This window comes from Pteropus vampyrus, unplaced genomic scaffold (assembly GCF_000151845.1).
Source record: "Pteropus vampyrus isolate Shadow unplaced genomic scaffold, Pvam_2.0 Scaffold40, whole genome shotgun sequence".
Taxonomy (NCBI): domain Eukaryota; kingdom Metazoa; phylum Chordata; class Mammalia; order Chiroptera; family Pteropodidae; genus Pteropus; species Pteropus vampyrus.
The window spans coordinates 4591100-4603830 of record NW_011888821.1 but is presented as its reverse complement, the minus strand read 5'-3'; the positions used below and the strand labels follow the sequence as shown (position 1 = coordinate 4603830).

Genomic DNA, 12731 nt, shown 5'->3' with positions numbered 1-12731 from the left:
TGTCTTTCACTTTTTGGTGTGGTCCTTTCCCCACAAAGAATTGTTGAAACTGCGTACTAAAATCACAAGGTTTGACTTTTAAAATAACATTTAAGCAGTTGGTGACAGGATGTAAATTAAAGGGACGAGAAAGCAACTTTTACTATCCCAGTCTCCTCTGCACTTAGGTTGCCACAAGTCTTCTCTTGTTGACTGACACGGTAACTCTTCTAGGTGCTCGTCTGTGTTTCATTCAGATGAGTAATTAGCAAGGTCAGCTTAGCATGGTCAGCTAAGATGTGGGCTGTGGGATCCCGCAGAGACAGGTGTCAAGCACCATCCCCTCGATAGAGGTGTTTGGTTGTTGCCAGACCACTGAAGGCATGGGCTGGCGGAGACAAAGAAAGTGCTAAACTGTCCTCACTCAGACTCTAACGTGCTTCAGAGGCTGGGACACAGCGAGTGAGGGAGAAGAGCCATTAGGATATGGGGAGGCAGCTACTCGTGAGGACATTGCCAGTGCAGAGTCCTTCTTGGGGGTTGGGGAGAATTGCTGACAGACTTGGAAGACGGGCATCTGCCAGGCTGTGACGTACCAACCCTGCAAACCCTCAGGCAAAGTCACTTCCTCATTGAGAGAATGAAAATGACCTTGAATGAGTAGCCTTTCAGTCAAGGGGGAAACAGAAAGGGGTCTTTGTTTTTTGCATGAGTCCAGCCAGGGTGGAGAGGAGGGCAGAGCTGCAAGTAGTGAGATGAGAGAAGTAGAGTGTTTAGCAGAACCAGGGGCTGCAGAGTGACAAGAAGCCCGTTACTCCTTGAAGATAATAGGAGAGACTGGTTTCCTTCCAGGTGTGGGAAGGCAGTGGGACCAGTTGTATTTGGCAGCAGCATTAGGCGTGCATCCTACTTGCCAAATCATCTGTTAGGAGTGACCTTTTCTGTAGAATAGACTGGCGGTGTTACTATTCTGCTAGGTATTCCTAGTTTGATGGCCTTCATTTCATTTTTGTCTTCTCCATACTTTCTCCTAATCTTCTTTTGTCCTCTTTCCAGGGAGAAGAAATGTAAAAAAAAAAGTCTCTGGTGCCCTGTTTTGGTTTACAGTTTAAAAAGTTGGTTGTCTTAACCTTTGGAATCTAGGCTCAAAACTTAGAGGTGGAGGTCCTGTGAGTGGTCAAGATGAGAATTGTGTTTTTCACATTCCCCTGCATTTTCTTTTTCTCAGCTTTCAACTTTGCTGTTGATTCTCTTTGCTTTCAACCATCCTTTCAGTAAACTGCATTTCTGTGCAAATCAGCCAGTATCTTGCTCTGATTTGCAGCTAAGAACCCCAACTGCCACAGCCTTGGTCTCAGCGCTAGGAAGTCAATGTTAATTATTCCATGGTGAAGTCACATCCCCATCCTAGAAGTGAATGGATAACTTTGCAGGAGGAGAAAGTGGTGTGATGAGGCTGTGGGGTGAGCATGAAGAGCAAAATTCCAGTAGTGATAGTAGGGGAAACAGTAATCATTGGCATGTCTCCTTGAACATGTTTACCTCTACAAGATGGATTTTTTCCCCCCAACATTTAAGAAATTGAGGTAAAAGTTCACGTAACAAAACTTTTACCATTTTAAAGTACAATTCAGTGACTTTTAGTCTATTTCAAATATCCTGTTACAATTACTACAGTGAGTTTTAGAATATTTTCATTCCCTGAAAAAACACACACCAGTCTACCTTCTTCCCCTGCCTCTCAAGCCATGGGCAACCACTGATCTGCTTTGTGTATGAATTTCCTGCTCTGGACAGTTCGTATCAGTGGATTCATACTCTATGTGGCCTTTTGTGACAGACATCTTTCACTCAATATAATATTTTCAAGGTTCATCCATGTTAGCAGGTATGAGCGCTTCATTCCTAACTGCCAAATAATACTGTTAACAGATATACCACCTTTTGTTTATCCATTCCTCTGTTGATGGACATTTGGATTGTTTCTACTTTTTGGCTCTTGGAAATATGAATATTCACGTGCAAGTTTTGTTGGTTGCAATGAGCTGCCCCTGTCATCCCTGGAGAGGCTTTTGGGAGGTTATATTTGGGTCCTAGCTGCTCTCAGGGACTCCATCCTCTCCCCAGTCCTCTCACCCTGTGACGGAGGCACCCTGGGCAGGCAGGCTGGTGCTGAAGGTGCTTGCTTCTCTCCATCACCCATGCCCTTCCCTGGACTGTCTGCTCTTTCTTGACATTCATTTCCACTTAGTTCCAGGGACCTGCATCCATTGGGAAACTGAAGAACACATTCCCCCGGCAGTTAGTGCAAGTTCCAAATACTCTTTAGTTGGCCTCTTGTTATTTGCAAAGGATGAATGCCAATTTTTGGAAAGCTAATTCTGTAGTCTTGATACAAAGTCTCAAAGAAACATAGCCGCCACTGTCCAGAATACCCAGGCTTAGGGCTTGGGTTTCCCTCTGCATCACCTGCCTTGTTAGGCACACCCCAATTGGTAAGTAAATGCTTGCAAGCTTTACAAATGAATGAAAGTTATTTCTCTCTAGTTCTAAGAAAGGATTAATAATTATAATCTTCCTCTCGCCCCCTACTCAAACTCCACCAGCTTCATCATGGTATAAAAAAGTGGCCACAAAAGCTTGTATTCTGATTGATGTGGACAAGTTAGGGCTGACCTAGCCTTGAAGAATAGTACAGCCTGACCCCGATGGCCTGGTGTAGTCTGAAATGAATTTATCATTGTTTCAGAATGTTCTGGTACTAGAGCAAGATGCCTAGAAAGAGAAGAGGAAAAGAACCATCCAGATGGTTTCTTGGCTTGTAAGATGCCACCCTGCATTGCCACAGGTATTGTGGGCTTCACAAGATAATCCACAGGCAGCACAAGTACTTTGAACCTTATAAAGGCCTGTGCAAATGACAGGTGTCTTATGGAAGTACAGAGTTGTCTTAGCAAACTACTGTGAATGAGAACTGGTGACTTTTGACCATATTTGTTTTCATTAGTAATATACCATGTAACAAATCTATGCAAGGAAATCAAGAGGACTAGAAATGGTAAATAAGGTTAGTATAGATAGAAAAACTAGAAATATATTTTTTCTCTTCTTAGCTTCTTTAAACCAGATTATATAAAACAACAGTGTATTATTGGGTTTGTAATATAACATACAAAAAGAGTAATAATAGCACAAAAAAGAGGCGAGAACAAAACTATGTTGGCACAGTTTCTATATCTTAATTGGAATTAAGTTAGTATAAATCTGAAGTAGAAATTCTAAAAAAAATATCGTAATCCCTAGAGCAACCACTAAGAATATAATAAAAAGTTTAAAATCATTAAAGGAATTAATGGTATACTAGAAAGAATCTACTTGGAACAAAAAAGAAAAGAAGGAACAAAAAAGACAAAAGATATAGAAGACAAATAGCAAAATGACAAGTGTAGGTTGACCCACTGAATGCTCTGGTCCATCTAGCAAGGTAGCCATTGGCAGTTGTATTTTATCTTTCTGGAAACCTTGTACCAGAGCTGCCAAGGTGACCTGTGACAGAGGTACGACCCTCACCTTAGCTTCTGGCTCTTGGTCATATTTTGTTTTTTTTTTTTTTTGCCTGGCCTCAAACTGCCTTAGTTCTCTCAGAGTTTTATTTGCTTGGTTTGTTTTATTTGCTCTAGTGAAGTCAAGTCTTATCTGCTGGCCCCAGCAGTTGTGTAATTATGGACATTCACTCAGCCCCAGGGACATTTGTCCCTCTCCCACGGAAATGATTCCTGGCACTCTCAAATCCCATTTCATCCCTCACTGACTTGTCCCTTTTAATCACAAAACTTAGAAAGGACCTAACATTTAGAGTCAGGGAAGATTTAGAGTCAGCAATGAGTCACTGGAGTGGCTTCTCAGCCAGGATGGCCTGCCTGTCTCAAGTTCTCACCTACTAGCTTTGTGGCCTCCCTCGGTCAAGTGACTTGTCTAAGCCTCAGTTTTCCCGTCGGTAAAACTAGTATAGGCAGCATAGACTCTCCTCCCGGGGCTCCAGTGTAGGGAGAACGTCCTCAGTCATAAAGCACTTAATTGATGTAGATCGTTGACATTGGGAGACAACAGTAACTAAGCTTTTACTGAGCACTCACTATGGGCCCGGCACTTTCCATCAATTACCTCATCTAATCTTCAAAACAACCCTGCGAGAGAGATATTGCTAATACCCCATTTTACAGAGACGTGCAAACCGAGGTCGAGTGATGGTTTCCGTCTCATTCCTGGGTCCTTGGACACTTCTTGCCTTTGCATCCGTTTTCCTTCCGTTAAGTGGGGATAATAAAAGACATCTATGTCCTCCGCGGCCTGTAGTGAGACTAGTGGACACGTGTTCTATCATCAACACGGCTCTTAAAACCCAGTGGGCTAGGCTGGGACACCCCGCCTTCCGAGGGTCCGCCTTTCCGCGTCCGGCGGGCCCCAGAGTGGGCGTGGTCACACGCTCGTCCCGGCGCCTGCGCAGACTCTGTAGACCCAGGGCCGGGCCCGCCCGAGAAGCGGGCGGGGAGGTAAACCACGCAAACTCCGTGGGTGAGGGGGCGTGCCTTCCGGAGGCGGGGCTTCCGGGAGGTGTCAGCGTCCGCGCAGACTCCGTGGCCGGGGGTGGGGCCGCCTGCTTGGGGGCGGAGCCGCGGCGGCGACAGGGCTGACGTGGAGCGTCCCGGTTAGCGGGCGCGGCGAGCTGCGGGATTGGGGAGCGACAAGCCGGCCCGGGCCCTCTGGCCCTCGGCAGTGGCGGCAGAGGTATAAAGCTGGCGACGGGGAGCATGTAATGTCGGAATGCGGAGGCCGCGGCAGCGGCGGCAGCAGCAGCAGCAGCAGCAGCAGCAGCGACGACGCCGAGGACGAGGGTGGCGGCGGCGGAGGCCCCGCGGGCTCCGGCTCCCTCAGCCCGGTCCCGACTGGAGTGTCCTCGGCGGGCCGACTCCGTCGCGGATTGCGTGGCGCCTCCCTCATGGCACGCCGGCGGCCCGAGCTGCTCTGCGGGGCGGTGGCGCTCGGATGCGCGCTGCTCCTTGCCCTCAAGTTTACCTGCAGGTGAGGCGGCCCGCACCCCTAGGTCCCCGGCCCGGCGCTCCCCGGCCTGGCCGGCAGCGCGTGGCCGGGTCAGGGGTTGTAGCGGCTCCCGCCGGGAAAAGTCAGGCTTGACTGCTGGGAGCGAGGGACTTGACCCTCCCACAGCCTGTGGCAATGCCGGCCTCAGTTCCCTTTCCCTGGCCGGCCAGCCAGTCATATGGCAAGATTTTCCCGTGCTGCTCGGAGCCCCTTCATCCCATTTATTACCGGGGGAGGTGGGCCAGGTTCTGAGCTGCTCAGTTGGGATTTCTTGGGGTCGCACCTGTCACTTCTGCCCAGGCTGTAGTACCCAAATTTATCACACTTGGTTTCCCTTATGCCTCGAGTGTAATGATTCACAACCATTAGAGTCCCAGATCCCGTTGAAGATTCATGCACTCATTGATCTAACGATTATTTTTATCCGCACCTTCCCTCTTGGGACCATTCATCCAGGTGAGCGGCGAAGATAAAAGTTTCTGCTGTCCATTCCGGTGGGTCGGACAGGCAGTAAACAAACTGTACTGTATATACTGTACAGGAAATAGAAGCAATGAGGGTGAGGCAGAAAGGCTTTCCTAAGGAAGCCACATAAGAAGCTTACACAAGAAGGGTAAAGGGCCAGCATCATTGGGAAAATCTAGGGGAAGAGTGTCCAAAGTAGAGGGAACAGCAAGTGCAAAGGTCCCTGGGCTGGACAAGCCTGGTATTTTCTTGGAACTAGGAAGGCCTGAGTAGGCTGAGTAGGTGCATGATGAGCAGGAAAAATTAAAGTCAGTGTGCCTGTCTTTGAGAAAGTATACAAATACAAAATTTACTTTAAATTTCAGGAGTACTTTTGGCCTCCCAAATCCACAGAGTATCTCCTGGAACTCCAGTTTATAAGTCTGTGTTGCTGCTGACTGATGTATTAGCCACGAGGAAGATTTCAACTTGGAACATTTTTATTGAGGATGTTAAGGACAGTGTGTGGCCCATACTGTCAAAGAGGGGTCAAAAGATGGGGGATTTTAGTTGAAAGAGAACAAATTAGAATAACTATTTCATTGAGCATTTGCCATGTGCCAGGTGCTGTACTACCAGCCGGGTTTTTCAGTCTTGACACTGTTGATATTTTGGGCCAGATAATTCTTTGTTGTGGAGGACTCTCTCGTTCATCGTTTAGGATGTTTAGCAGCATCCCTGGCTTGTACCTATTAAATACCAGTAGCATACACCTCCCAGATGTAACAACCAAAAATGTCTCCAGATGCTGCTAAATGTCCCTGCAAAATTGCCTGCTTGAGAACTACAGCTTACATGACTGCATTTATTCATTTAACACTGAATCTGAGAGCCTAGTATGGATCATTTCAATCTCGATCTCCAGTAAAATCTGGATATACTCTTATCCGTCCAATTTATAGATAGAGGAGGTGAGCTTGGTCATATTACAAAACTTGTCCCAAATCACACACACCTATTAAGTGTCTGAGCTCTGATGTGAATCCTTGTCAGGTACAAGACTTTTAACCTTGCTGTTTATCATCTTTATCAAGGAAAATACACAAAATATTTTATAAGATAGAGTACTTTCAAGGTGGCATTTGGGTTCATATTAGGAAGGAGAAGTGTTTTCGCCGTATAAGAGTGGGGAGCTTACTGACTTTAGCCTATCTTTGGAAATAACCGTTAGTGTGTGTTCTGAGAGAACATGACAATAGATATGAAAGTCCTATGAGATTTCAAGAAGGAGGAGCGTAAATCCAGATACGAGAGCACGCAGAGCACTACCTGCTTCAGGTTAGGAGAATGAGCCAGAGTGCCTATCCAACTCCTTTCTGTGTCACTGGCAAATTTGACAGTCTTTTAATAGACTCAGATTGATTTTTTTGAGTCCTGTTTGATTGAATGGTGTCATGATACTATTTTATTGCTGTACAACTGACTCGAACATTTCTGGCCCATTTTTCCCATTTCACTTTTTAAGATCGTTGCATTAATGAAGACAGAGACTTAAGGGAGAGTAGGATTTTTTAAAATTTAATTTGCGTTAATAGCTTCAGGCTTGAAATAAATGAGAGTCCTCTTCAGTGTCTGCTGCTTAGCTGAGTTCAAACCAGATAGCATAAAAAAGGTTGATTTGGGGTTGAAACATAACTAATAATTGTGCGTTTCTGGGCTTTTAATCTCTATGCTACGTGCTTTTCTGTGCATTGAATCTCCATGACTTTGCCTTGCTCATTTTCCTTTTATCTTGATTTGGAGGGAAAAATTGTGTGTGCATCTAATCTGTATGCATGTGTATATATGTTCCTTTTACTTTATTGCATTTTGTAATTTCACAGCTGCTTCAGATCCTTTTGGAAAGGAGGTGTAGAGTATAAATCTCATACAAAAATTGGGAGTTGCAGGTCTGCAACTGTTTGCAGCCAGTTTTTTAGTTTTCTTTGTACCTGAAAGCTGCTAGGATATCTTTGATCTAGGGATAGTTTCTCAAAAACGTTTAGCACATTGAAGAGTTAAATGGAAATTGAATGTTTCTGATGGAGCAGAGGTATTTGTCTGTCTTCTCTTTTTGCTTTTTGATGGGCCACACATTATATCTGACTCGTTTAGGGGACTGCTCCGAACATGCAAAGCAGCAGTACTAAGTTGACGATTATCCTTTGGCTGTCACAGACCTACATTTCCAGATTGCATTATTTGACACTTAATATGCAATTGGAATAGTAGAAAAATAATACCTCCAAAGGGCAGAATTTTGGAGTTCTTGAAACTGTGTCACTCTTGCCACAGGGTCCTCCTCACCTCTTTGCATGGCTGTCTTCTTGTCATTCAGATCTCCATTTTAAAGGTACCACTCTGACCACCAGCCCATCAGAGGAGCTTCCAGGTTCCCTGTCACATCGCCTTGTTAAATTTCCCACAGAGCAGTGATCATTTTGTGTTGTTATTTGTTGTTTACATGTTTGGTTGCCTGTCTTCCTCTCTGAGAAAGTAAGCCCTTTGAGAGCATATCATGCTCACTGCTGTCACCTTGGTACCTAGTACAGTACCTGAAGCACAATAAGGTTTTCTCAGTGAACGTTTTTTTGAATTACCGTGTAAGTGACTTGACTTTTTCATGTTATGAAGATATTTTACATAGACAAATCTCCCTGTTTAGAGGATTAAAATGTTAGTTTGAGTGAATAAATAGATGCTCCACCATTTGACACCACTACTTTATGATGTTAATAATTTTTGGTTAAGAAAGGGAAGTAATGTATTTAAAACTGTCTTCTTAATTTAGGAAGCTAACACCTAGATGCAGAGGAGGATGTGGAACTCTCTCTCATATTAAATGACCAAGACTCTAGGTCTTGGGTGTTTATATGTTTTCTTTTTTGATTCTAAGTATCGGGCTGTCTGCTACATATCTCAGAGCTGGCAGCACCTTTCCTGTTCCTCCTTCCTGCCATAGGCTTCCCACGGTATCTGTGGGGGGATTGGTTCCAAGACCCCCTTCAGCTACCCAAATCTTTAGATGCTGAAGTCCCTTATACAGAATGGCACAGTATTTGCATATAACCTGCACACATCCTCCTTGTACTTTAAGTCATCACTAGGTTACTTACAGTGCTTAATACAATGTAAATGCTCTGTAAATAGTTGTTATACTGTATTGTTTTGGGAATAAAGACAAGATAAAAAAGTCTGTACCTGTTCAGTACAGGTGCAACCATCATAGGCCTAACTACAATGTAGTACATGTCAGGGACAATAAAAAAAAACTTTAATTTTTTTTTTTTTTTTTTTTAGAATATTTTTAGTCCATGTATGTGGAACCTGGAGATGTGGAGGTACTGAGTTAGAACGTAATTAGGTGGCCCTTAGAATTATCCCTAGTAAAGCAAATGGGTTTTCTGGCACTTTGATACTTCCAGACTATTCTTAATAATATGTCTTATGGATTTATATTTAATTTCCTTTCACATATGTTCAGGTGAGGTAAGTGGGGTAGGTTTGTTCGTTTTGTCAGTTATTGAACTTCAGAGTACCAGGAGCTTCTAAACAATGAGGTTCTAACAGTACAAAAGATAGGGTTCTTACCCTTGTGGACTTAATGATCTGGCAGAGTAGATAGATAATAAATGGGTAAAATAAGTAACAGATTTTGGTGAGGGCTATGAAAGCAACCAAGAAGGAGCTTAGAGAAAAAAATGAGGGCTACCTGCTTCTGGTGGAGTCATCAGAGCAAGCCTTACTGAGGTGACACACTAGCCAGGCTTTTTTTCATTAACTTAATTGTGGTATAATTCACATTTAGTAAAATTCACACATTTTATGTGTATAGGTCAATGACTTTTGACAAATGTAACCACCTCCATTCTCTCAATCAAGATATAAAACATTTTTTCTCCCCAGAAAATTTTCTTGGCACCCTTCTGCAGTTAGTCTCTGCCCTACTCCCCACTTTAGACAACCACTGATGTGATTTATTTCATTATAGATTAGTTTTGCCTGTTTGGGGATTTCATAAAAATGTATTTATAGTTTATGTATTCCTTAGCATCTGACTTCTTTCATTAAGTGTAATTTTTTTGAAACTCATCCAATTATAGTATGTATCAGTTCTTTTTTTATTGCTGAGTGACATTTAATTGTAAGAGTATACTGTAGTTTATCTTTTCACTTAATGAGTTACTTCAGCTTTCTTATGCTTACTGTTTAGATGGTTTATCTTTCCTCATCCATATGCGTTCATCCTGTCTATGTCTTTATGTTTAAAATGTGCCTATTTCATATAGCATATGGTTGGGTCTTGCTTCATTATCCAGTCTGGCAGTCTCTTTTTAATTGGGTGGTTTGGTCCTTTTACATTTAATGTAATTATTGATATGGTTGGGTTTAAGTTTACCTTCTGGCTATTCATTTCTCATTTGTACCTTCTGTTTTTGTCCCTTTCTTGGTCCTTCTCTGCCTTCTTTTGGGTTAATAGAATATTTTTTAGAGTTCAATTTTTATTTCCTCTGTTGAGTTCTTAGCTAAACTGCTATGATGGTTTTATGCCATGTTAGTGCAGATATGTGGACAGCTCAAGGTGTTTTTAGGCTCCTTTAACATAGTGGGATGCGGCCTCAGCCAAGACCTTTTTGTCTTCGCTGGGGGAAGTTGTGGCAGCTCTGTGACTTCAGACCATTTGTTCAATTTTCTTTCTTCTCCTGACCTCTCCCTTCTGGGAACCTCAGATACTCAGGAAGCCTGTTTTCTAGTTAAATGGGCTGTTGCTCTGTCACTCATCTACATTAACCTTTGGATTATGATATATATCTGGTGAAATCTGTATTATTATTTAATTATTACATTTGCCTGAATGCCCTGGATAAGCACAGGCCAGCTCCAGCTCATACACTTAAAAGTTTTTTCAAAGTTGAGTTGATTATAAGCATTTCCCATAGAAATCTTATTAGCGGTAGCCACGTGTGCTCCCTCCTCTTAATTCTAATGAGCTTACGGGTGGCTCTTGACGTTCTGCTGATCAGTGGCTTCTGTGGAGAACAAGGTTGCTAAGAGCTGAGGATAAGTCTTTTGTGTGTGGAGGCAAGAATATGGATTATTCAAAGACATACTTTTCCTGCTCTTGAGGAGACAGTATTAGAACAGTTTCCAACATGTTATTCGTGTCTTTCATTCGCAGCCACGTGTTCCCTTAGCACAGAATATTACTTTTTTACTCCAGGACAGTGTTTTGGGGACTCCATTTCCTTATTCAAAAAAAGACTTTCAAGCTTCGTTCTCCTTCCATGTGATGGTATTGTTAGAAGAAGAAAACTTAGCGATCTTGTTTGTTTGCTCTTTTTTAGTCGAGCAAAAGATGTGATATTACCAGCAAAGCCACCTGTCAGCTTTTTCTCCTCGAGGTCTCCGGTTCTTGACCTCTTCCAGGGTCAGCTGGACTACGCAGAGCATGTTCGCCGGGATTCGGAGGTGGTTCTGCTCTTCTTCTACGCCCCGTGGTGTGGACAGTCCATCGCTGCCAGGGCAGAAATTGAGCAAGCAGCGAGTCAGCTTTCAGACCAGGTAATACTGACATTTGGCCTAAGAATCAGATGACTGTCAGTCATGTTGCAGGGACACCTTACCCAGATGGCTGATTTTGCCATGGTGAAGGCCAGGAGCACTTTGTAAATTGTAGAGCCTTCTTTAGAGAACCAGGATTTCATATTGTGATGGTCATAGTTGATTAGTGCAGGAGTGGGATTAGGTTCTGCATCTCATGACATAGGCCAGTGCTCATCCCAGGGGTCATGCTGTTTGGTTTCATTGCTAAAGTAGGGGACCGAAAGTCCTAGTTGAATCTCCTTTTGATATTTCCCTTTGATATTTGATATAGATATTTTATTTAGGAGACATTTAATACATAATGACTACAGTATAGCACACCAACCTTTTAAATAACCTGTACTTGGACCAGAACTATATTCAACAAATATTTAATGAATGCAGCCTTTGTGCTAGATAAGAAGGATATATAGGCAAATGAGCCATCTGTATGGCAGTGGTTTCAAAACCACTGGATCCTAGTTGCTCTTTATAGAACATTTATTTTATATTTATTCCTTTTTCTGTCCTGAAAAAGAATTCATAGATGAGAAAACTTCACTACAGATATAATTTCAAAATAGTTAATCTAATGTACTAATTGTAACATAAATGTGGGGAGGGGGAGGAAAAGTAGTGTGTAATTAAATCATGTGTTTCAATCTGTAAATGCTTGGACAAAATAGGTCCTTGTACCTTTATGTAGAGCTACTGTGTATGGGACCGTTAGAAATGTGGACTGATAAAGATGTGATGTATTGGTCTCAGATAGCATAGGGGCATTGCTCTCGGTGATTTGATTTTTCTAAACAGTGAACAGCTCTTGGTAAGGTTCTGAACCAAACAAAGCACTTTCTGCCCTCAATTGACACATGTTGCTGTCTGAGAAATTCGGTGAACACAAAAAACATGCTTTGGTTTCATATACAAAGTGGAGTTAGGTTCTGGGCTTGAGTAATAACAAACAGGTTTTCTCTAACATCAGAGTTGGGCAGAGCATTTAGATCTGCTCCAGGATGATTGGATGACTCTTCCCTGTGCAGAGCAGTTTTGAGCGATGCCGAGTATGTACCAGATCCCTTGCCTACCACATGCCCTGTAGCCTCCCCCCAGTCATTGCTTCCTGCAGAAAAGCATCCCACAGAGGCTGCTGCTGGGAACCACTGATTTGAGGTTACTTCTGCAGGCAGCCAAGTTCCAGAGTTCATTTGGGACTCTCAGTTGGCTTTTAGAAACAATGTTCTAAATGATGGCTAGGCTTCCTACACAGCATTTTTAATAATTACGTATGCCTGGATGTAGTACCAAGTACTGTTTAAATATAAGTCTTCATTCCATATAAAACCGATTATTTTTTTTGGAGAAGAGTGTTGTGATTTTGTGTTCTAACCGTGGGCCCATGGTTTTGATCTGTTCTCCTTTACTGCCCCCCACCCCAGTTTTAAATGGCAAATAGTAACCAAACTGGTTTACACATCTAGGGAGGAAACAAGAATCTAATGGAGGCAAGTAGTATGTTAGCATAAAGGAAATCATCACCTTGTCAGTCATTCTGAATTTAGAGAACATGTGGGGAACAAGGGGAG

The 12731-nt window shown here is 43.0% G+C and overlaps 1 protein-coding gene across 4 annotated transcripts in view; it reads left to right on the top strand.

Moving 5' to 3' along the window:
* The first annotated feature begins 4645 nt into the window (after positions 1 to 4645).
* Positions 4646 to 12731, top strand: part of TXNDC11 (thioredoxin domain containing 11) — a 56577-nt gene continuing 48491 nt past the window's right edge. For 3 of the 4 annotated variants that reach the window (XM_023529633.1, XM_023529631.1, XM_023529632.1), the window contains exons 1-2: positions 4646 to 5061; positions 10908 to 11124. Coding sequence is in view for 1 of the 4 variants with exons in the window: in XM_011358375.2 (XP_011356677.1) it covers positions 4796 to 5061; positions 10908 to 11124 (483 nt within the window). In the remaining 3 variants the exon portion in view is untranslated. The remainder of the gene's footprint in view (positions 5062 to 10907; positions 11125 to 12731) is intronic. The other variant, XM_011358375.2, reaches the window with a different exon arrangement.